The sequence below is a fragment of the Pogonomyrmex barbatus genome, unplaced genomic scaffold (assembly GCF_055798465.1).
Source record: "Pogonomyrmex barbatus isolate J1 unplaced genomic scaffold, ASM5579846v1 scaffold1, whole genome shotgun sequence".
NCBI classification, from domain to species: Eukaryota; Metazoa; Arthropoda; class Insecta; order Hymenoptera; family Formicidae; genus Pogonomyrmex; species Pogonomyrmex barbatus.
In genome coordinates, this window is record NW_028297098.1 from 28,911,439 (window position 1) to 28,938,398 (window position 26,960).

At 31.2% G+C, this 26,960-nt stretch overlaps 1 protein-coding gene across 9 annotated transcripts in view; it reads left to right on the forward strand.

Moving 5' to 3' along the window:
- Positions 1 to 5,317: 5,317 nt before the first annotated feature.
- LOC105433301 (KCNQ potassium channel) overlaps positions 5,318 to 26,960 on the forward strand; it is a 46,795-nt gene continuing 25,152 nt past the window's right edge. The window contains exons 1-7 of one of the 9 annotated variants that reach the window (XM_089077803.1): positions 5,318 to 5,607; positions 5,771 to 5,871; positions 6,405 to 9,250; positions 13,983 to 14,541; positions 23,722 to 23,812; positions 25,685 to 25,811; positions 26,578 to 26,753. In XM_089077803.1, coding sequence (XP_088933929.1) covers positions 8,944 to 9,250; positions 13,983 to 14,541; positions 23,722 to 23,812; positions 25,685 to 25,811; positions 26,578 to 26,753 — 1,260 coding nt within the window. In that variant the 5' untranslated portion in view covers positions 5,318 to 5,607; positions 5,771 to 5,871; positions 6,405 to 8,943. Of the gene's footprint in view, positions 9,251 to 13,982; positions 14,542 to 23,721; positions 23,813 to 25,684; positions 25,812 to 26,577; positions 26,754 to 26,960 lie in introns of all 9 variants that reach the window. The other 8 variants (XM_089077813.1, XM_089077806.1, XM_089077822.1 and 5 more) reach the window with 8 other exon arrangements.

Here is a 26,960-nt window from a genome sequence, read left to right on the forward strand (position 1 = left end):
ACAAAATTTCAAACGTCGAGTCAACTTTGAGTCATCTTCGGTGGTATAATTGTATTCCCCATTGTTGTAACGCTGAGAATCATTTTTGTTAATCCTTAAACTGTGATTCGATAAATTTTAGTATGATTAATGATAAGATGATGTTATGATGATTATAATGATAAGAATAATTATGAAACAATGATAATAATGAGATAAAAAACCTAGGAAAAGAAAATTTTTAGATCCTCGAATTATTCATCAGTTCTTGATGTACGAGTGTTGCTGGAAACAAATTTTCTAGATAAATTGTTATTAAAAACTTTGTTCGTAATTTAAATGATTCATTAATTTTGTGAAAAAACTGATTCAATTAATTTTTAGACTGATAAGTTTTCGCTTCTAATGAATTATGGATTATGTTTCCAAGAAGACTCCAATATTTATAGACGCAAAGAGTAATTTTGTTGTATAATTTAGCTGTCAAATTCTTCTCTCGGGTATCCTCGCTATTCGTGCTCGCTCCTCTTCTTTCTCATCGTCTTTTCCATAATCTTCTTCTTCGTTTTCAAGAGGCCGCACTGTGCATCTCTTTCGTGCACGCTTTCATTTTATTCGCCGCACTACGGATTTCTGGATTACCGATTTATTATCGTCTCGTTACCTTAGGAGATCAATTAAGTTGTCTCTCGAATGAATATCTCAAGCTTATACGTATCATACTCCATTAGACTGTATGATTTTACGAATATTGCACCAATTTAATTTAAAAAAATATTATAGAATATCATTTTGATAATTGAATTTAAAACGATAATATGTGATATATGTGTATAAAGAAATTTTAAGAAATAAAAAATAAAACTCAATTGGAAATGTATTATTTTCATTCAATTGTCCTCGAGCTTTCGTTTGTCCAGTGTTCTGACACTTTTTCCGCTGACTTATCTCTCTTCAAGAACGGCCGGGTTCAACGGATTTGCAAGGGATCGTTTTCAGACGTGGATGTCGCCGAGGTGGAAAAGCTCAAGCAGAAATGTACAAGTTAGAGAAACTCCGTGAAAATGCATCTGACATGACCGAACTCATCGCGATTAAAGCCGAAACTCTTTTTCGCGAGCATGAGACTGGAAACTTTGCGTCGATAAGGTTCGTTTGCGTTCTTTTCTCCGAATAAAACATATTTGATAACGAGTCAGGTTCAGTTACTTCGAAATATTGTGACATTGACGTGACGATGATACAAGTTGCGTAATCTCGTAAGGAAATTCGGAATTAGTTGCGATTTATTTCTCTCAAAGTCATGATGAAATAAAAGATAGTTTATTGATTGATTGTTTAGTATTGGTAAATTTCCAACTAGCATGCTCTATATGTAAATCTCTCTGTTGTAAAGTTATGTAGCAGATAAAATTATATCGCATTATTAATTTTTATTATAAAATGACTCAATATTAGATGTTAGTAAATGTTAATAATCATATTCTTTTCTAATTTAAATATATTACTTACTTTTCGCGGAAAGATCTTGGACAATTCGATAGTCCGATGATTACTTGAGACCGAATCTCTAATTTCCGTCAACCTTTTGAAGTTCAATATCTAGAAAAAAAATTAATGGGGGAAGAAGCTGATGAACGAAAGACGCGCAGGCTATCGTAATCCTCTTTTCTCATTGATTGACATATAGCTCGTTGCCATAGTTACCAAAAGGTTGTTACAATCCTCTCATCAGGTGCCATTTATTGGACGAACATTATTTGTCTGATCTTAAAACGTTAGTGATACTAGAAGAGCGTTGCGAACAGTACTTATAACGGCGAGCGAATTGTCCGAATAGCGAGCGTGTTCAAGCCCACATTCCATCGAATCCGACATAGAGCTTTACGCAAGATTTTAAAGCAAGTTGCACGTAAACGAATACATGACATTCCAGTCGAACTGCTAGCATGCCGAAGTTATACATTTGTTATAACTTTGCATTTGTTCATCGATCATGGAATGCGAGCTTTATTTTGCCCCAAATCTCAAACGCGAGCAACAACAAATTTATTCACTCCGAGAAGTTGAACCGAAATCATTGTTGAACGAGGTGAAATGTTGCACGAACATGTGGGCTAGATACTGCAAAAGTTCGTTCAATTATTTCCTGGGTATTATAGACTACAGGTTGCTCAAGAATTTTGATCTTTCTGCAAAATGACATCGAAAAATGTAATCTTTAATCTCGTTGGTGATCAAAATGTATGCACATAGAGTTGTAAGCAGAAATATTGCTGGTTAAAAACATATTTTTGAAGAATAAGAATTACTTTATTAAATCAATAGTCAACATTTGCTTGAAGAAGATAAGAAGTAATAGTTGAAATTTATGATATGAATAAACAAACAAAGGTTGTATGTGCCTACATTTGATCACCAACGAGATTAAAGATTACATATCATATTACACAAATATATATATGTACAAACACGTACATACTGATTTATTATTAAATAAAAGGGGATTAAAGGTCTATGATAACGTCGCACTAATCAAATCATCATCATCATCATTTCTACTCGAAAAAGTTTAAGATAATATAATAAAAATAAATATTATTAAATTACAAAATGATTTTTAAGTGTATTATATCTAATTTTTTACTTTACTTTTAATTTTTACTTTATTCATTTAAGTAAATCAGTACATTAGTAGAGGAAGAAATTTATAAAGTAAAGTAATATTTTTTATCGAATAATAATAATGCAAAGAGCTGGCGATCGTGCCGTTATTGTCGATCAGGCTACGTCGCGGTTGAAATGTTTGTGCAGTTAGCTGCAAGTTTGCGCGCAAACATATCCCGCGTCCGGACGTGAGTACACAGTGGCGACGTCATGCGTCGGATGAAGTGGGACGTCGAAATCAATCGAACAAGCGAATTATTGTTTGGATGATGCGCGCATTCACAGACATTGCGTTATCGCGCGTATCAAGAGACTTCACTTTTTTTTTATACCACAAGCAGAATTGATTTTTCTCCTCTGGTAAACAATTAATTTGCAACACATTTTATAAGCGTTAATTATATTGTTGCATTATATCATTGTACTTTTTATACTTTTTACACCTTCCTCGCACCTGTCTCTTCTTCTTATTATATTTTATATCCTATATTTAAAACAAACATCAGTTTGTTCTAAAATTTTAAAATATGAAAATTATACATTTAATTTTTTATATGTTTAATATGATGGAAAATTGATTAAATATTTTTTACCGAAATAAATTTATTTTTATGAATAATGTTTTTTTTATATTTTCTATACATACCGGACATTACAGACGCATGCTGCGTGAGCACTAATTATCCTTTTAAATAGAACAAGCAAAAATTATATATATTACTGTTATATCATTAACCCTTTGTCACAATACAAACATGTGTTTTTTGTTGTCAAAATGATCTTCGCGATAACAGTCGCGTTATGAAGTAAGCGCAATGAGAGAAACTAATCGCGGAAAAGCGATAACAATACTTCGAGTATGCAGCAATCATACTTCAAAATGCAAATATCGATTTGCATTTTACTTTTTTTAGAAAGGATAAATTGAAATATAAATTAATAAAATATAAAAATTAATATATAATATAATATAATAATATAATAATTATTTTTTTATAATTATTCTGTTAAAAGATAATTATATCTTTTAAATTGTCTTAAAATGTAACTGTTATCGCGTGCGCGTATATTACACACACTAAATGTTAAATTTAGAAATATAATTACTTTTTAAATTTCTTGTTTCGTTTTTGAGAAACAAGACTGAAAAAATTGACAGAAATTATAACATCTGATTAAAAATGACATAATTTAAATAATGCCTTTGAACTAATTCCTCTTCGTAAATCGCAATTTATCACGACAGTTAAATAAGTTAAATATAATCATGTTAGAGTCTTCGGTCTAGACGAAATTATTCACAGCAACGCGGGATCCCGGATTGCTTGCGAAATTACTTTCAAAGCTGATTTCAAGTTTCGGGCATCTTCGTTATTACACAACGAAGATTTCCTTTATGGTTCCTGATAGAACTGTGAGGTTTATTTTAGAAAAATATCTTACGAAAAATATCTTTATTTTGCAAGAACTTGGTATATTTCAGTCAAGGTGTCTGCTCAAGTGATCATACCGCTTATTAACATCACTCTTTTCGGCCATTTTCTTGTTAATTTTTTCCCAAATCATTTGAGATTAAAGTCTCTCTCTTTTCCCTCGTCATGAACTTTTCTTTTTAAAATATACGTTCGAAATTCCAACTCAATAGATGTAAAAATCATTCACATGTTACTGCACGCTTTTCACATTTACTTTTGTGATTTTTTCTGCATTCATTATTCATAAGACAATGCGTTTGAGAGAGAGAGAAAGAGAGAGAGAGAGAGGGGGGAGGGGGAAAGTATACTACATTGTTAAAACAAAACTAAAGGATCGCATATGACTGAAAATTTGGAAGCAACTATTAAAAAAGATGCAATTTTTACACTTTACAAAAATTTCCAATCAATAAAGTGTTGTTTTCATATTCAAGCTTGACACTTTAACTCAAACAATCAGTTTAAATGGTTCAAATTTAAACAGTGATCAGTTGTAATGTTAATTTATAATATGAATTTATTAGATTTAAATGTTTTAGATAATTCTGATTAAAAAATATAAAGAATTAAGAACATAATATGAAAATAAAGCAGTCTTTTAATTTTTTAATTTTTTAAATTTCAAACATCTATCATTTGAAATTTGAACTGCTGAAATACTTATACTTTTAATTTGAAAGGTTCAAATTATTTGATGTTTGATCTTAAGATTTGAATTATTCGAACTAGTCAATCATTTGATGTTTTCGAACACTAATGATTTTATAATTGTGTATTTTTTTCTGAATTGATAAATAACAAATCTTTTGTACCAATTATATTTAATTATTTCCTAGATAAATTTGTCAAAATTCATGTTTTATTTAAATATTGCTTTAATGGAAGATTTTACTTTCCAAGCGAGATTATCCCGACAAGCATGGGGATGGAAAAAAATTGCGAACAGGGATGAAAGTGACCTGCTCTCCCAAACCCGGTCGCAGCAGGTGCGGGCACCTGCTGGAAGAGAGGATGAATAAGATAAATAGGTCGGTAGATAGAGAGAGGAAAGAGAGGAAGGGGAAGGGAGAGAGAGAGAGAGAGAGAGAGAGAGAGAGAGAGAGAGAGAGAGAGAGAGAGAGAGAGAGAGAGAGAGAGGGGGGAGGAGAGGTTCTCTGCGATCGTAGAATGATAGAGGGAATATATCTTGGAGGGATCTGGTAATCCGTGTGCGGGTGCAGAAGCGCCAGGTCATACCTGCTCGGGGTTACGGAGGGTAGCGGAACTACAGAGCGGCGGGCGAGGAGCCACAGTTGGTTGCGAGCTGTCGCTCTGAGAGCAGGTGTATATGTTTCCGCGTTCCGGGTCACGGCACGCGACTTTGTGATCGCGTGATCGCGTAACGAATCGCGCACATCGCATATCAAGTACGAATCGTACTTGCCGCGAGATCGGTCGAGCGATCATTGTAAGCGTATCGCACCGGTGCGACGGTCAGTTTGTCAAGGTCTCGTGAACATGCAACAGTGCACAGAAGCGCCGTGACAGTGACAGCGAACGTTCGATATACATTCATGTGTGTGTGTGTGTGTGTGTGTGTCTACATGCACGCACACACACACATACACACATCCATGTCTTTAATTGACACATTAACTTATACTTAACAGTAGGTCGTATCGATAATTTTGTACTGGCGTTTCTCATGCGCGGCTCTTTGGTGGCAACTTGCTGATAAAATTTCATGAAATGAATCGTTGAAGAGATGCAGGTATACTACGTGATGATTGGTTCTAAACGGGTGCGATAAATTGAATCGTGCGATCGTATCGTGCTCTTGCTATATGTTCAAATATCCTAAGTTAATTCATTATTTCAGTAAAAAAAAAAAAAAACAGAGAGAGAGAGAGAGAGAGAGAGAGAGAGAGAGAAAGAGAAGGAAAGTGATTCGACGACAAGCAATTTTCATCTATACTGAACTATAGAAGTTCATCAGTAACGAAATCGGGAAAGAGTGACTTCGTATTCGTGATATTGAATTCATGGATTGTAATAAATTATTTCGAAATAATTCAGAAAATATCTTAAATAATAACTAAAAGATTTATCGAAGTGATTTGCCAAAATCCAAAATGGATATATTTTAGTTATGTAGTGTGAAGAATGACAAGTGTTGTAAATTATTTAAAGGGAATCATATCACGTGAAAGGAATACTGAAAAAGGATACTGAAGAGCATGAGGCCTATAAATGGAGTAATCCCACTGAGTCAACTAAAAGAAATGAAATTACTTTTTTTTCTAGTTCAACGGAACTGTGTATCTGAAACAACTTTCGGACAGTTTCATCGAATGTGTAGAAGTAAACCGTTTCCAATCCCTCTTTATCAGAAGTAGCATGACCCGAATCGAGATAAAACAAGATCATGAATATAGTGTACGAAAATGATTTCGTTATTAATTGCGAGATTATTAATTGCGACATGAGTGACAAGTAGGTCATCAGTGGCTAATCCGGAGAGAGGGTAAAACCAAAAGAGTCGAACGCGATCAATCCGTTTCGCCGCGCGAAACATCGCGCGAAAAACTCCGGAAGATGCTCTCACTTTTGCGACTATTCGACATGCGATAATTCTAATTTGTGATTAGACAAGTTCATTGTTGTGACCGGATGCATCGGAACTCCTTAATCGAAAGTACGTACGTTGCATGTGTAAAATATGCGATAGCAGTGCACGTGAATGTAACACGAGCAAAGTTTGCCATCGAAGTGGTCAGATCTCATGACAATTTAGTTGCCCGCATTACAGACAGAGCTGTCGGACGAGATAACATAAGATAACATAAGATAACATAAGCTAAACATTGTTAATTTTACTTTGTAGGCGGCCAAGTTTACTCGGCGCTTTTTACAATGTTAAAAAGGATTAAGGCTTGTCTACGCGCGCGTGGCACGCCAATTTTTCTGTGCACACATTAATGATCCTCTGTGATTTTGCAATAAATCTTAAGAGCAATAATAATAAAGCAATCATAAAGTGCAATCATTAAGGAAAGCGACATTATTCCGTAGCAGCTACGATAAATCATTCCATTTCCTTGGGAAGAATCGACGAAGTTTATTCGAAAAGAGATATTTTCGGAATTGCAAAAACTGTCAATCGTCGAAAGCCTCTTGTTTAAGAGCTTCCTATTAAAAATTATGAAAATTTGACATAAATATGTAATAAGAAAGATCGAAAAATAGCGGAAATATATGCGATATACTTTTTGTACTGCTGATTTGGTAGAAAACTATAACTATAATGCTTAGACAAATGCTTTCGCAAGTTTCAACGCTGCGTAAATACAAGTAGTGTTCTAATAGAGATATTATATCGCAAATGCACTATTGTTTGGAAATCTATCTTAGAGAAACACGAGAGATTAACAGATTTCGATGGCCTAAGATGAAGAACGGCGTTGCCTCTCTGAGGAATAGTGAATGAAAGAAAAAGATTGTGATATCGAAGAAAAGACAGACCATTAGAGGTGAGAAGAGAAAAACGGTGATACGTCGAATATATTTTGAGAGAGCTCATTTAGCGATTATTTCGTATACAGAGCGGAGAAGAGAGAGAGAGAGAGAGAGAGAGAGAGAGAGAGAGAGAGAGAGAGAGAGAGAGAGAGAGAGAGACGTTCTTCATAGAGAGCTTCGAAGAAATCGCGAATTTCATTATCGTATTATCGAATAAATACTCGGGGAAGGATTTCCGTAGGTAAGATCGATTGTGAGGTCCCAACGGTTTGCTGACGGTCGACATCCATCTTCCAGAGACCAGAACGCCGATATTTCATCCTCCGATTTATCTCTCTTCCTAACTTTTAGTCTTTCTTTTTCTCTCTTTATCCGCTGCTGTCTTTTCCTCGCGCCTGCGACATCCGGGACATCCGAATTTTTCTCTTCGAATCGGTTGGAAATTTTTGATAGACACATCGATAGACACAGCGGACATTATGCATGGCCTGATCGTTGAATACCCGCATCTAACATTCGTGATCGTTTCACGTTTCTCGAAAGCAACAGCTTCAGCAAATACGAGATTTTGTTGCAAAAGTTTGCTTTGATGAAATTGAGCGGAATTAATGAGGGAAGCATAAGCGGCGATATAAGAGGTTTGCAAAAGAGATCGGGACATTTCGTCAATTAAAATACACGAGCGCGAATACGAGTGTGGAAAAGAAGAGAAAAACTCGTGGAGAAAAAAAAAACAGAGAAAAACGTGGAGAGCAACGTGGGAAAGATGATTTCGAAGACAATTCAGTGTTCCGTTGATTGATAGGAAGTTGGTTTGAATCGTTCGGAATATTGACTTTAACGAGCATTCCCGAAAACGAGAATTGACATACGATGATAGACATAGAAGCGTATACGTTGCGTTACGTTTTAAACGAGATCAACAATTTTGGCGATAACGACCAGATCGAATGATCTTATTGGCAATATTTATACTGTGCGGGGAAATAATCTCCCGCGAGAAAAGAGGTGATAGAATCACGACGAATTGAATACCTCTTTCTTTTTCTTTCGAGTGCAATGAAGTTCCTGATACGATGGAAAGCGGAAAATAAATTCTATCATTGTCACAACCAAGATGAATTCTAACGATACGTAGAGGTGTACGACGTGTCGCGAAGATCGGTCTGTTAATCTTTCGATATTTCACACGATTTCGCATCTTAGGACGATCGTGTAAACGTCGTGAATTTCGGTGATCGGAGACCATGGACAAGCTGCGCGATCGGACGATTGTCCGGCAAATGAAGAGCCGTTCATCGATTGTAACCGGAAAGTTTGAGCCGGGATGTTGCACGCCGTTATGCTAGGTAGCGGTCCAGGACGGGGGAGACGCGAGTGGTATCCAGGATTTTATCTCCAACGTCGTCGTCTAGGCTGTAGAATGAATCGCGGCGAGCAAGAGACTCTCTTCCGGCAGAGCCGGCAGATCACACGGATCGTATCTTCCCGCGAGGACCTTGTTCTGAGCGTCCTCAAGTCGCCGATCAATCAACAACAGCAACAACAACAACGACAACAGTATCGGCAGTCGCATACTTCGGGTCATTTTAACTGCCAAGCCCATCCGAATAATAAGAAGTGCAATCATTCAGGTATACGAGATTGAAGCGTTCCTTCTCGTTATTCTCGTTATTCTCGTTATTCTCGTTATTCTCGTTATTCTCAGCGCGATTTATTTTATACATATATAATTACAGGATTAGGTAAGTTAATATTATTTTTTCATAAAATTAAGTAAAGTTAATGGCTCATAGAATTAATTTAGTTACATTAAAAGTTACATGAATAAAAAAATGATTCAGTTAAAAGTTGCATTAAAGTTAAATTAACTTAATTTAAATTAAAAGTTAATTTTAAAAAAGTATTATTTATATTAAATTAAAATGTTATAATTTTTTAAAATTAAAATATTTTAAATAACAAAAAATTACAATATGGATCATCAAAGAAATTTAATATTTCGTTTATAAATCAAATTTGTGAAATAAGTAAAGAAGTATTATTTTTTTATATTGGAATGCGTTTTTTCTTTTACAATTTTTCTTTTACAAATTTTTAACTTAGGAAAAAAGTTAATATGTTAAAAAAGTTAATATGAATTAAATGTTATGTCAATATGTTCGTGTTTTAAAAATGACTAGTAAAGTGACTGGTAAAGTTGTAAATTAATTTAAAATTAGTTAAGTTTAAATTAAAAATTATTAACTTTTTAATTTTATTAGACTTTGACTTTTAACTTTTCAACTGGTTACTACTCAATCTTGTATAATTATCGCCGGTTCTAAGTAATCTTGTGAATTAGCGTGACATGGATAACCGTTGTACTGGGTCACGTTGCATTTGTTGCACGTCATGGAATATTTATATCGTGGTTTGTCGGTTGTTTCGTTAACGTGGCTTAGCGACGACCATGATTAACCGGAGCTCTCTCTCTCTTTATTTCTGGTCGGTTCTGCGATCGAAAAAGAAATAAAAAAGCAATTAAAATTTAGAGTTAATCGAATATAGTATAGTTTTCACAATGAAAACTATATGATAGAGTAAAAATCTCTTGAGTTTTTTAATTCTCTTTTCTCTATCTTGTTTAAAAAAAGTGAAAGTTTAAATTTACCATAAAATAAAAAATATATGTTTATTACATAGAATATATAACTATACATTTAAATATAATTAAACACTTTTCAATGTATATTATGAATTTTTTGCCATTTATAGAAACATATTTTCGAATCGTTTTTAAAAATATTTCTTTTAGAGGTTTTCTCATCAAAGAAAATTCATATGCATACGCGGTGTCAATTTATGCATTCGTCGCAATTAATGAAAGTGTTGTATGTGGCAACGTAGACAGAATGAACGTTTGTTGCATTTTTAATGCAGTCTTGTGTGAAAATTGAGAAAGGAATGCGATTAGTGTTAACACATACATTGCGTATGCATATATTTTTAGCTGCATGACAGATGAATATTAGATATATCCTTTTCGGTCGAAAGCGAGAATTCGCATATCTCGTGAACCTACGCGGCTTTTTCAGTGCAGAAGCAGAATTGCGAAGCTTAACTTCTGCTCAACCAGAGAGAAACATAGAGAGACCGGGGGAGGAAAGGGGGGGGGAAAGGAGGGATATTTCCTCGTTCGATACTTGAGGCTCGATCCGCGATGCGGTTGGATCCGTTCATGTGACGGAGTTTTAAATGTCTCATCATCTGAAAGAAAGAGGAGAACGGTGAGAGAGTGAGATAGATGCTTTTATAAATAGAGCTCCACGGATAATTCGCATTAATATACAAGTGTGCGAGTCGGATTTGTGGTTTCCATTGTTCCGCCTTGCCGATAATTCCGCTCTCCTGCGTTCTGTCGTACACAGGATGAATATGTTATAACGCCGTTGTGCGATAATTTTGCGTGTAATCGTCATTAATCCCCTTCGCAATATATTGAAATTTTAGTGATTTTCATGAAAATCGAATATATACTTGACGATATTTCAAGTCAATTTTTTTTGTATTCCTGATTATAAACTCGTAACCAGTTTTTTTTAATACATGGTAAAATTGATGTTTTGTTTATTTGCTATTTAAAAATATGAAGTTATATAATCATGAAATATTTATTAATTATGCATATTTTTTTATGTATTACTGCGCTTTAATGATATCGATTAAATAGTATACGCCATTGACCTTTGTATAAAGGCTACTTATATAGTCTTATTAATATAATACAGTACAAAAGCCGTAAGAAAATCACATAAGTATGTACATTGATATTTCATTATTTGTAGACATCAATGTTGAAGCGGTGAACCGCATTTTGTTTAATATTAAATGCATTTCTTTTATTTTTCGTACAAGATACAATTAAATGGCGTTGCTTTTCAAGACGATGTATTCGGTTTTTCGACTTTTCCGCTTGGCTTTAGGGATTAAGAGAACTTTCCCAGCAAATCATTCATTTCAGAAAGGCTGAATGAGAAACTTGGAACTAGCTATGGTAACCACACTTATTATCGTAATGCTTCATCTTTTAAAACGACCGCATCTTTTGTTGAATGTTAAACTTGGAAATTAGTATGAGTATTACTTATACGAGATTATTATTATTTTGGTGTATAATACAAAATTTATTTAATAAAAGAAGATAAATAATTTGTTTAGTTATAAGTAAATGTAGATATTTAATTTTATAGATATATATATTTATGTTTTCTAAATTATTTATCAAAATTTTTATGCCTTGGTGTTATTACATACAAAATTAAATGTGGAAATATAGATATTTGCGAATATATATGAAAAATTAAAAATATTTATTGACAAAGCATATTGAATTGATTATATTCAGTAGATTTTTCTAAATATTTTATTCCTTTGAATACGCCAAATAATTTAAGGAACAAAAATGTGTTTTTCTCCCAAATGAAATCATTAATATATCATCAAAGTGCTTTACAAATAACAAATCAATAAAAACAATATAATTGTAGGCAAATTGATATTTTCTAACATTTTAACTAAAATTAATAAATTATTTATTAAACTTGTTTATGATCATATACATTCATTAATTTTACATACATATATTAACGTAATTGGGTCAATTTTTCTCTCATTATGATATTATAATTTGAATCTACAATCTATCTTTTAATCTACTTTTAATAGGAAGACAAATTGTTTTTAAGCGACAGTGTTATATATGCGGTATTTGTATGATTATATTACATATACAATAATTGTCTAGATTTATCTCTTTTCTGAATTCAGTAAAAAACTCAACTTCTGTCAGAAAATAGGAATTTCATGATAGCTAGAACGCAGTATTAAACGATTTATCACAATGGCATGCATAGATATCAAAAATATCTTCAAAAACGTATGTAATACCGATATACTTTTATATATATATATGTGTATGTATGTATATATCACATATTACGCTTTCTCTCAATCATGTTGTCCGATAAATGAAATTTCCAAATCTTTTTTTTGTAACGGTCAATGATTCTTTATATAGGTCAGTAAAAATAAAACTCGAAAGAATAATCTTTTCTAGTAATTTTTTTACATTTGCAATTTTAGATCTATAAATATTCAATTATAACAATTTTGAAAAATTTTAGATATAAACAAAAGATATTTTAATACAAATTACTATAGCTAAGATATAATAAAATAAATTTATTTTATTCTAAAATTAAAAACAACATGTTCCATTTGAAATGCTCTTCAATGATCTCGCAAAAATTAATAAGTCATTCAAAGTGAACTTTTCATTACTTATCTCTAAATTCTCGTCTGAATTTTTCCTTCGCTTTCTATGTAACGTTTCCGCAGCGCTAAAACTTTGCTGTCAGTAAAATGAAAAATGGTACCATCATAAGAGAAAGCGCAAGTTGTAATCTGATATATCGAGTTTAAGTTAATTATTTAATTGTGTTTTAGTGCAATGATAGTTCCACTGAGTTTATCAAAAGGCAGCATTAGCTCTTCACTTAGCTTTTCATCAGTTAAAAAATTTTTGAAAATTATGACTTGATAAAGCATTGTGAAAATTGAAATTGTTTTCAAGATAAAAATATGTAATTACGAAAAATAATGATGTACTTAATTTCTTTTGTGTGGATTTAAAAAATATTTTTTCATAATGTAGCGAAATAAAAAAAATTGAATTAAAATTACAGTTACTACTACTTAAAATTGCAAAAGTTTATTTAAAGTTTTGCTTAAATTTTTTTATTCATCTTCACATTGTTCCTTAAAATAAATGTGCATTTAATAACAAATGTTATTACCAATTCTATTTCATAAATAAACTTCTCGATCGTAGATGGGTTTACGCACGCGTATTATGCGATGAGAATATTATTCTGTGGTTCTCTAGTGGTTAGAATTGCAAATGTCTCACTCTGGTCGTGTCAAATATTTGAATAATTTCCACACGATGACTGATCTATCTATTTACTGTTGACGTCTCATTCGAAGTTTATCAATTCTCAAATGGAATCCTTCCATTGATAATCATCTCGAAAACATAAAATCACGAAATTATCCTCACAGCTATGACGTGTAATCAACGTTATCGTATAATATATGTAACGATAATAAAGCAGAACTTGTAATCTTTGCGACGCAAAGATTTAATGGAACAACGTTTAATTCTTCTCACGATCGGTATTTAATATTTATTTATCGCTTTTACTTTTATGAGGCCTCGAGGATCAAACGTCATGAAAATGTTATGAAAAATATGATATCGCGATCGTGGCGTGATTTCTGGCTCAAACCTGGCCTCAATGCCTTAATCCTGGTGGAAATGTCCAGGTGACACGTACAACAATGAGAGTCTTCCACGAAGCAAGGAGCAATGCTCTAGGCATGCCGAAAAGCGGTGCAGCGCCGCATATGCCGCTCTTCAGGGTAGCGAAGATGAACTCGTGGCCGAGCAGGCCCTCGAGGCGGAGGATGCCGCGTTAAAGACGCCCGGTAGCGAGACCGAGGATACCGAAGACAACGGCGCGAACGCGGAAGAGCAATCGTCACCCGCACGGCGTTTTACTTTCCTACGTCGTTTCCGTTCGCCGCGCTTCGGCGAGGCGCACCACAAGCGAGTGCCGACGCCTATGAAGCGGAAATACCGACGCAAAAAGAGCAAGGAGGACATTATCGACAATGATGTGGCCGGTGCCGAGGAGGAAGTCCCACCAAGTCCCGATCAAACTGGCATGCCCGATCCTTACTATCCGATTTATCTGCCCATCGATCAGGCTTTCAAGGCCAAGTACGTGTTTCATCATAAGAGAGGCAAGACCTTTCAGGAACGTCTCTACGTATTCCTCGAGCATCCCGGTGGCTGGCTGTGTTTCGTCTACCATTTTGCTGTGTGAGTATTCACTTACGTTCAAGATCGTTCCTGAACGATCATTTCTGATGTTCTGCGATTAACAGATTTTCCCGTTGATATATCTCTTATCAACGATTTCCAAAAACACGGATCACTCCAAGATCTTAACAATGTATGTATATTTGTTCGCTATCAACATTTAAATGTTAGAAGACATGAGTAAAATTTCGCGTCAGAAAGTAGTTTATTAGGAAATAGCTCTGTTTCCATTCTTCGTTGGGCATCGATTTTGGCGTCATGGTCTTTGACATCTACCATATCCCAAATCCTCAATGCTGTCGCGGGTTTTCCCTATAATTGAACGGCGCTCACTAGAATCGGGTTGTTTATCGAGCGCAATCTTTGATTTTTGCTCGTGAAACAGATATCTGATTTTATTACACGTTGTTGGCCAAATCTTATGAATATAATAAGTGTCAGCAATCGAGTATATCTTGAAAATATTCGATTTGGCTGTCGTTAAAAGAATTTTGTATATTCTTCCACAAGACAGTTGATACCAATTTTTATATTTTTATCATTGACGAGAAAAATTCATAATTAATTAATTATTAAGTGACAAGATCTTATAACAATTATCAATTTTCTTACACTTTACAGATTAATTTTTATACTTTTATTTTCTTACGTAATTTTCTTTTCTGTCTCTCATTATGTTTTTATTACATTTAATAATGTTGTATCTTTTGTTTCTTATATATTTTTATGTATTGACTTTTTATGTATGATTATTGTACGTACTTATTTTTTTTCAATTTTATTCCACGTACTTATAACTTTTTTTTTGTCTTTTATATCATATGTATTTTATTTTTTAAAGTGTTTTTTACATATATCATATTTATATTTATAAAAAATATACACACATTATTTGTAGGTAAAGAAACAATAACAGGAATAAATAAATTAGTATTACAGTTTTAATATAAATCTTTCATAATGAAGCAAAGCGTCATAAAACATGAAAATACATTTTTGCATAAAGTCAAGAATGCATTTATTTTCATAAAATACTAGAATTATAAGATAACTAGAATTATTCTTGAAGCTTCCATGTTTCGCGTATTTTATATTTCTATAATTCAATAGAATATAAAAATAAATATGTGAAGATGTGCATATATGCTTTCTATCAAATAATTCTAGTATTTTTGTAACCAATGCGCAAACAATGCGGGATAGCATTATGAGATGAATACGTATGGAATTTATATTTCTTGGTCATTTCTCAAAAATGTGTCTTTCTAGAAGAAATGCGTTTCTCTTAAGAAGATGAAACTTCCCCTCAGTTTTTTCCTGAGTGAATATCTCTAAACCAATCAAAGATATGAAAGTATATTTTCAATAAAAAACTTTTATGGTTGCAAATGCGCTTTATAACAATGTATTCGAATTTTTCCACCCCATTCTCAATTTTTAAAAAATTTAAAATTTTTATGAGGACAAAAGTTAAAGAGCATTTTACGCTGAAAATAATGATAAGAAAATCGTTTTCAGAATTCGGATATAAAAAAAACATATCTTTTATTTTTATCTTCTATATTTTAACATAAGCTCATAAAAATCGGAGGGAGAACTTGATCATGTTCCCTTGTTAGACGAAATGGAAAGATATTTTGATATGAAATCTTAATAGTCGCACAAAATCTAATCGCAGAACCAATCTGCGATTTATTATGATATTCTGTTTTGTGATTATCTTTATTTGCTTAATCAATAGCTTTTTTTTATATTTTTCTTACGTTAATTTCTTACATTTTTTCTTTTATAATTTTCTTATGTAATTTATGTACAGAGTAATATATCTGGAATATTGATAATTAGCATTATATATGAATATATTTTTATCTTCAGTTAGGTGTCCTGTAGAGAAAAATATATATTGAACGAATATCAACTGTTCGAAGGATTAGAGAAGTGGACACATTATCCATCGAAAAAGATGCAGATTCGTACATTATTCAATAGGCTGTTTTTCATTTCTTTCAAACTGTCGCAAAGCACTGCAGCCTTTTAAATAATTCATTATCAAAACAAAACGCGGCAACGTATCCGCGAAACAAATCGATCGTCGTGAATAAAACGTAAGTTCTTTCGCTTTTTTATCTTTCTTGTAACGCTTTCCACTTATTTTCGTTCGATTCTCTTTTTAAATGAATAATTGAATAAGTTACAAAATAATAATAATAAGTTATGTTATAAAACTTTTATATAGGTTTCTCTTTTTCTTTTTATTTCTTATAGAGAGTCTTGCACAGAATACTTTTCGCACGTTACTTTTTAATATTAGATCCTTCCATTTAATATTTGATCCTTCCATTTAGTTGTTATTTGTGAGAATCAAGAATCCTGATCGAAGAAATGATGTACAAAAATTTATACTTTGTACGCTTATAAATAAACTAGAAAAGAAGAATATTAACAATAGCGAGAAATATATGCCAGGCATATATGATCGGACAAGATGTTGAGCGTCTAATTTTATGAATTTTAAATTAATAAATTCAATAAATCATTTCTAGAATTTCTAAAATTTTCGTTCGTCTTATTACGAAGACTTAAGTTTTGGATGAAAGTATCTAGGGTGTCTAAGTTGATCATTAAAACATATTTATGTGACTTTTTAGAAACAGAAAATAATGATTATTTGTTTTTTAGGGCCTAGGAAAGTCATGAAAATTAAAATTTATTATTATTAGCTGAAATAATTATATATTGCATTATATCCTTTAAGCATTATATCCTTTAAAATAAAATCAATTGCATTTATTTATTGAAAAGTGAGTAGTAAATATAGAGAATTTTTATCTTCCCTATGTGTATGTGTACTTAATTTGTTTTATCTAAAAATGACCAAACATAACTTTTCCCAACTTTGACAAATAATTGTTTTTTTTTGTTTCTAGAAGATCATAAACATGTTCTAATGATTAATTTACTTTTAAATGTTAACTTTGATCCAAAAATGGCTTTATATCCTCCCTTTTATAAGATTTATGAGGTTATATTTCTTATATATCTGAAATTAAATCTCCTCATGTCGCGAAATAGCCTTACAATGATAAGTGTGAAGATGCATCTACTTAAAATGAACTAATACATTACAAACTTGCATAATTTTCATAAAACTATACTACATAATCGAATTTACGAGATAAATATGAATATATGAATAATAGATGATTGTAAAATATGCTAAAATTATATAATATATAAAAAATAAAAATAAACTATGATATTTTCCTGTATCATAATTTTACGTATTTTTCTATATAATCCACAAATTCTAATATATAATTTCCTTAATCGCCATTTTCTTCTTTGCAAGAAATAACTGTCCCTTATTTGAAAAAAATTTTGTGATAAATGTGTCAGTTATCTCTTTAATGGGAGGCATAAATGACATTAAATGTATACAACGATATTTGCCATTATCGAGACAATTTTTCTTATTTAATAAGAATCATACGCTGACATAAATCTTGTGAAAAGGCAAAAAAAATCAAGTATTTTATAATATAATAAAACAAAGTCAAGATATTTGATATATTATCTTATATATATATATATATAGATCTTATATATTAAAAGTTCGATTCTATAATTAAAAATTATTAAAAATTAGTACATGTTACATGTTATATAAATTTTTTTAAATACGAAAAAAATTGGAGTTATAGAATAAAATAGTTAAAATGCCGATGGTCAATTTAAAGTATTTGAGGTTTGTTCGTTGTGTCAATGCGCTTAAAACACATGATACTTTCATTGTGCACACGGAATTTCTTGATAATAAGCCGCGCTATCAAACTTTTGACGATGCAAAAGTTGAAACGCTACTGTCGGAAATTGCCATGGAATTGCGTCTTTCATTTTGCACCCGATGGTACTGTTGTCATATTGGACATGCTATTCATTTCCGGAAACGTATATCTATTTTTCCTTCATACCGAAAATAGACGATATCCACATGATGTTTTCACAATTATTTTCCGGACGATTGTATATATATATATATATATATACATTTTTGTGCTCTCATTTTTAATATTTTAATTATAATTATAATTACAATATTAAAAACAATAGTACTTTGAGAACATGAGAACATCGAGTTATTAACACGATTGATATTCCATAAAGACTTGTCTTTAATTTTTTTAGTATATAACATGTGTATGTACTACCACACACACACACACACACACACATATATATATATATATATATATATATATATATATATATACGATATTAATTTCTTTCTCTCTTTTCTTAAATTTTTTTTTGACAATAGCTTTAAAAGTGCATATACTTTTAAGGATGTTTAAAGATAATTTTATATCGCTGCATTTGACATTACTTTTTTATGAAATATAAAATCTCTAATCTTTTCAATTTAAAATTCAGTAGTGTGAAAAAGTAAATATTTAAACTTTTCAACCGCGCACGATCGTTGCATGATCATAACGAATAATGCAATCTTCGTGCGGCTTTAATGCCACGCCGTTTATACAATCGTTAGACGGTCGACTAATGAAGTCGTGCTGCACGAAACGCCGCTGTAAATATTTAATTGCTCGAGTAATCCTATTGATCGGCACTGTAGTATCCATTATTATCTATTATCATACTATTACTAATCTGATGCTCAATCGGAAATAGTCGGGAAAAGAAGATGAGAGCGAATAAGCGAGATAAGAGTCATTTTAATCTGAAGAGAGATTTCACGGAGAAATCTGCTTTTTTACACTAGCTGCATATCCAGTTGAAGCTGAAATCACAACGAATATAACTCTCTACTCTTGAATTTCTTCTCGAAGGATCCCTTTCTTTAATATTACAATTTTTTCTTTTCTTTTTGTTCAATTTCTATGTAACAGAAAACTAAATCACCGAAAATTAAATTAAGAAATCATAAAAATTGTGTTACATTTAAAATGATAATACATTAAGTTGATTTAAATCTGAAAACTCTTTAATTGTTAATTTTTGCATCATTACAGTCGTGAATCGAGTAATCTTTCGAAAATTGCAATTTTTGTGACTTTCAGAATGCTGATTAGACGCGACGTGAACATACCATTCTGTAACGCGTAACAGCGTTGAATGAATGAATAAATAAATAAAAGAAATTTGTTTTTAATTAAAGAGGTAATTCTAATTTGACTGGCCTGCTTTCAGGCGGGCGTAAATAGCAGCGTGTTGTTAGGCCCAATGCATATGCAAGCTATTTGCGTGCGGCCTGTTATTTTTAGATGAGAATCGCGCACGCGGACTGATATATCGATATCGCGCGTATAATGAGGCCCGTGGAGATTATACATCATGCTGTGGAAGGTCGTTACTAAAAATTTTTCAGTAATTCCAACAATTTTCAGAAAGCACGAATCTGATAATAAAATCAATCGATCGGGAAATCACAACTAATTTGCGCAGATGCACGTAGATCGTAAAAACGGAGTGCCAGACACACACACACACACACACACACACACACACACACACACGGATATTACAATCTGTTGTACAAAGATATAAAATAGCAGAACTTGGCATAACTTGACAAAATTGCGTAAATGACCGTAAATAAACTGATTTCCAGCGAAATAATTTTCATCTTTCTATATTTTTCAAATTTATCGGAAGCGGAAAATTGCATTCATCAATCACAAGTGATAATAGTGCACACGCGTGTTATTTATTCTCTTCATTAATTAATTACAATCACATTCTTTATCAATTAATTTATTTTATTAAGGACACAGCGTGGCACAGTAGCAGAAATTCAAATTCAATTTCCGAGGAAATGATTAATACGCGGATACTTATTCGCGCATATCGAACGAATCGTGTGATCGGTGTGAGAAGTTTATATTATTTCAGAGTCCTCGGAGATCCATTTGTAATTAAACTCGCGAGTACGAATAAATGATGCGATACGACATAACATTGTTGCCATAGGAACCACACACACACACACACACACACACACATTCTATCTCTCCTCGTATGTAGGTTAATTGATATGCAATGGATGTACACGTTCAATCATTTTACAAATCTTTAGGTATAAACCTAATATATATATATATATAAATTTTTTCTGGAGAACTTAGAATATTCTTAAGAAATCTTGTCGTTACTAATTTTAATTAAAATTTTATTTTGTTTTGTTCGAAAGTTTAGATTGTGATAAGTTTTAATTAGATTTATAAATAAAATTTATTTTGCTTTAAAAAATTTCTTTTAATTTACATTCTTTCTTCTTTGTATTTATTAGAGATTTTTGTTAGAAATTAATTTTTTAGAGATATATTAATTAAAGAATAAAAATGCTATATATCTATAAAATATTTCATATTATTAAAGTTCTTTTTTTAATATCTTTTTTAATTTTGAACAAATAACTTTTAATCTTTTAATAATGAACGCGTAAGTAAGAAAAAGGAAAGAGAGATTTAAAAATTTAGATAATAAATTTATTATAGATTTGTATTTAAGAATATTTTAATTTCTTTTCCAAAATATTTCGATAAAAATATTGGGAAAAAAAATGAGAAATTTCTAGATAATGTTTTTTATAATTTGTGTAGATATTCGCTTTACTCTAGAATGATTTTAAAACGAAATCTAAAAAAGATAACATAAAACGAATGGAAATTTGCCAATACATGCTAGATTATTTTGCGTTTTATTCAACGGGCATTCCCGTGACTTGGTATTTTCACGGCCAACGCAAGGCATGCTATTCACGAGTAGCGAAATGTCTGTTCGACGCTTAGCAGAAGATGGATGAGTTCCTACTTGGTGAAAAAAGAAGGAATATGTTCATAGACAATTATCATAGTAGGTCAATGAAGGTGACCCGTGCAACCACGAAGCATTGTACGTTGGAATTATAGGCCCTCGACACGCCATCTTAAAGAGCACTACACGGCAGAGGCCGTCCGTTTTCGTTAATACCGTCGCTCGTTCCATTGCTTAACGAGGTAACACTCAATAATAAATTACTTGTACAAACAGCGAAAGCGTTACTGAATCGATCGTCAGATCGTAGCAATTACAGGTCCCATTTATGCTTCCCGTATGTACGCAGGGTTTGCTTTACTGTCTCACGTTATTTTTTTTCTACGTCGTACGATGCTTTGCATCGATAGGCGACTGATTAAAATCCGTGATAAGAGAATCTATACATGTGTGTGTGTGTGTGTGTGTGTATATATATATATATATATATATATATATATATATATATATATATACACTAAAAACAAAATGATATTGGCATTTTCTTCTTTCCAATATTTCTTCTAATATTTTCATATTAGATATTTTCTTTTCTATTTGTTGATGAAAATATTATTAATTATTATATATTAGTATTAATTTTTATACAGTTTACAATTTTTTTCAAACTATTTTTTCAAATAATTTTGATACTCATTTTGATACTTTTAGGGGAAATTTCTTTTTTAAAAGTCAAAGATTGTTTTTGTATATCAGTTTTCTTAAGATCACTCTATACAATTAAAAATATGCAGCAGAATATGTGGCAGACTGATGCAATTTTATATATATATATATTTCGTGCGATACTGAAACTATATTGATAACTAAAGGTTGGCGCTAGTTACTTATAATTCAAGTTTTTTATAATTTAGTTTTAGTACTATTCTTATACGTTAGATTTTTTTATATTTCATATAGAAAAATGCATAATAATTTTACTAAATTTTACTGACAATTACAAGTTAATTGATAATTTTCGATTGATAAAATCTTTTTCATCTTTGTAAATGTTTTTTTTTAATTTATAAAACTAGAAGTATTGGCACTATGGTTGGTTTTTGATAAAAAAAATACGGGAAAATCTTGGACGTAATCTTTCTCTTTTTTTTACATGTATGTGTATATGTATCGTATATATATGTAGTATCTAATATCAAATATAATATATAATAAATTTCATTTTGTATTTTACTGAAAAATTGCTATCTTTCATTGCTTTTATAACAAAATTTACTTATTAGATAAGCTAGTAAAGTTACCGCACACACATATTGTCTATGAATATTTTTACATTTAATCGTCGCGGAACATACACGACCTTCATCGATAGGTACCACTGGCAGTTATACACATCCTGGCAATATTCTCTTACAAATTTAAGTATAAAGTTACGCTTTGCAACGCCGGCAATCAGTAATGTAGAGTATATGTCTAGCACATCACGCCTGGATAGTTTGTCAAGTAATTTGTCAGTTGAATAGACTCAGGTGACATAGTTGTTTAACGAATAGTTTATCCCGATAGAAGAGTAGATTTAGTTTTAACAACACTTTTATTGTTCAGAGTATGAAAATTAAAACAACTTCTTTCATCAACTTTAAAATGCACAACGATGAAACGCCATATAATATGTAATGATCGATAATAATGCAATTTGCGTTACATTTCTATTCATTAAGTATTTGTTGCACTGTAATGCTTGGGCTGTATAATATCGGTGATATAAGCATTTATGTATTATAATTATTAGAGGAATTTAATGATCTGGATTGTCATTAATGAAGGCTTATTAATATATAAATTTCACGCAATATATAATATAATATAATTGCGTTCCAAAATCATAGTTTATTTTTTATTACGCTGAAATTATCTTTAACTTTGCACATGTTTTATAAATCAAATTTTAGCTTTGATGTAAATATTTAAAACCTAAGAAAAATAACAGTTCAGAAGCGTTCTATACTAACTTTCTATTTTTTGACAGTCATTATGTATGTTCATAAGCGTATGACAAAATGTCGAGTATATTCCTTTTAGTAGTATAAAACTAGTTAAATTAGAAAATTTAAAGGAAGAAAAATCATAGATGAATTAAATGAAGAATTTAAAGTCATTTTAAATATGAGCTCAATTTTAATATACAATTTCTTATGTTTCTCATAAATCAAATCATTTATTTGAGCGAAATTTTGTAATAGAAACTTTGACTTGCGTTTGTCGTAAAATGCAGATATAAATTTATAATAACACATGACATCCTACGCTTCTAATGACCCAGATCAGTCATCTGATTAAAATTTTATAAAAAACTAAGTTTTCAATAATTTTCCATATATGTATTATAAGGTATTTCTGTCCGTCTAGGTTCATGGTGGTATTGGTGTGCCTCATATTTAGTGTTTTGTCAACGATAGATCAATACAGTAACTTCGCTAACGAAACTCTGTTTTGGATGGTGAGTAGTTTGCATTCATTATTAACAATAACATATAGTATATAACTGGATAGAGTATTAAAAGTGTCTCTGGATCGACTAATGTCAATAATACTTTAAAGAAGTACTACGTAAAACTACAAGATTAAGAATATTCTGTCGTAACCAAATCGATTGCACATGCAAAGGAAAAGATTTCTACCTATTTCTGTATTTTTTATACATAAATTTAAAATTACAACTTAATGTTTTAAGAAAAAATTAAGAAAAAAATTAAGTGTACTTAGAATTCTATGTGATTGTAAAGTGCTTATTAGGATTATTAGGAATTAGATTATTAGGAATTCATAAACAAAGGTTTTATAATAATAGAGTTAACTTAGATTTCATTTAATTAGTCCCTTAAAAACATTTTACATTTATTGAACTGCTCGAGAATAGACTTTATATAAATTTCCAAAAAACTTTTCTTCTTTCAGTGTCGAGCTGCATAAATAGAATTCTCTCTTTCTCTCTCTCTCTCTCTCTCTCTCTCTCTCTCTCTCTCTCTTATTTTCACTTAAAGAGAAAAAAAAATTCAAGTTTGCAAGAGTCTATGCGAAATCATGTAACTTTTGTATGACTATCCATACACAAGTCAATATTGCTCGGTACATTATAAAAATTTACGGAATATCTTTGGAATACTTTCTCATTTTTTTCCACATGAAAATATAAGCGAACATAAAACATGAAATATCTTAAATCATACAGAAATACAGTGTAAGCTGGTTCTCAAGGATCTCGTTCACTTTGGCTCTAACATCGACGTTCTCGTTTTTCTAGGGCGTCTCATTCGTACATCGTTCATATAATCGATACAATAGTCACTTCCACCTCTACGCTACCGAGTTTATTGCATATTCATTTCAGAAATGATTAGCTAATGTCCATACTAATCTACAGAATTCCGCTTAATTTTCTTCTCACCAATATTGAATAATTAAACCTTCAAATTGTCAGTCGCTATACTATCGCGTTCAATTATTTCCGTTCGAAATAGTATATGCAAACCTTATTATACTTTATACATTTTTATATAATATGAATTAGTTTATATTTATTGCATTTATTGTTAATAATAATAAAAATAATAATAGAATAGAAATGACTATATTTTATATGAAAGGAAAAAAAATAGATTAATATATAGAAGGATAGAAGTGAGTGAAGTGAGTTTTGAAGTTCTTTTTCTGTCTTTCTTCATTTACGTTAAATATGAAGAGATAGTTTAAATAGATGTCATACATTAAACGAATTATTAAGAAAACTGAATAATATTCAGGATCTATGATTTTTTTATAATAGGATATAATAGGAATATATCTTTGTTTAAGCTACATACACACACAATATTTATAATAATTTATTTTATTATTAATTTATAAAAAAATTTTTTAAATTATATTATAAATTTTTTAAGTTATATTAAATTATATAAGTTTGTCATTACATATACGTCCATATAATTTTTTAATTAGTAAACTGTTTTTTCAAAAATTAAATCTTATATGTATAATATTTTATTCTACAATTACAATACAATTTTATTTTTACAAAGATTATTTCCTTTTTATCATTATTTCTATCTTACTAAGTTATTATTATATATATATTATATATATATTATTTAACTGATGTTAAGTCAAATTAAGAGGCTAAAAGATTAAATATACTTTAAGTCTGCTAAAAATAGTGACACGTGGTTAGTGATATAATTATTTGAATTTATTTCAAATAAAAATTTGGCAATCAAGATCCTGTTTGCCAAGGAATTGGCTACGAGTCTCTCAGTTGTTTATTAACACGTACTCGGCGTACATTAATTGTTAATTATACTTCATTATCGTTTAGGAAATATGTCTCGTGGTATTCTTCGGAGTCGAATATCTGGTTCGATTATGGAGCGCGGGTTGCAGATCCAAGTATATGGGTTGCTGCGGACGACTGCGATTTATACGAAAACCGATTTGTATTATAGGTAAGTTTGTCGCACGTTTTCTTCTAACGTCGAGTCGCAATGCAGACTAAAATGCGATAAAGCCAAAATTAATCTGATATTTGCATTGTCCGATTGATCAGTGCAAAATTGGATCGGGTGAATTGTCTCTTTGTTTCGAATCGTTTGTATAGGATTGTTTGCGGCTATCGCTATCGGTCAACTTTATGATATTAAGCTCTTGCTTCAGAATCGAATCCATTTTGGTAAAATCAAGATTGTTAGCGCTTTGTATCGCAGCCATCGTTCTGTCGGACACGTTTCGTAAATGAAACATACGCGACAGTTTGCAGCGAAATTCTCCCTTAATTAAAGATTCACATAAAATTGATTATCTGGTCTCTGTTTTACCTCTGTTGTCATAATTTCTGCACGTATATGATATATTTATGTTTATTTATTACTTGCTTATTTAAAATATGAAACATAAAACAAAATTTTCAGTAAAATACAGTGGAACAATTTAAATCATGAGTGATGTCTCATCGTCGAGTTCATGCACAGCAAAGTTGCAAAGAAAATTTTTTTTTTCATTATTGCATATAGAATATAAGAATATATTATTTTTCTGTATATTTAAATTTAGTTAGATTACAAGTAAATTAGTAAAAATGTTAATGTTAACGTGTTAAAAACTACACTGCTTTTAACAATATATATATTCCGTTCGGATTTATCTCGCAATTGTGTTCTCGTCTCTTATATTAATATTTTTACGCACGATATTTTTCTAATTTGTTTCTTTTAGATTTAATCGTCGTGGTAGCATCCATGGTAGTCCTATCGGTAGGAAGCAACGGTCAAGTATTCGCTACTTCCGCCATCAGAGGCATCCGATTTCTACAAATTTTGCGAATGCTTCATGTCGATCGTCAAGGTGGCACGTGGCGACTTCTGGGTTCGGTGGTTTTCATACATCGTCAGGTATATGTTTGTATATAATTATGAAGATTTTTAATTTTCATTTTCTGACGAAAAGGCCTTAGTAATGATTTTAATTGCCCTAAATATATATATATATATATATTCAATCCATTTTCTTAAAATGAATTAAAGTGATTTAATTATTTCGAAATATAGAGAATATTTCAGAACTGACGGTACAAGTAGGAAGAAGGTGATAAAGAATGA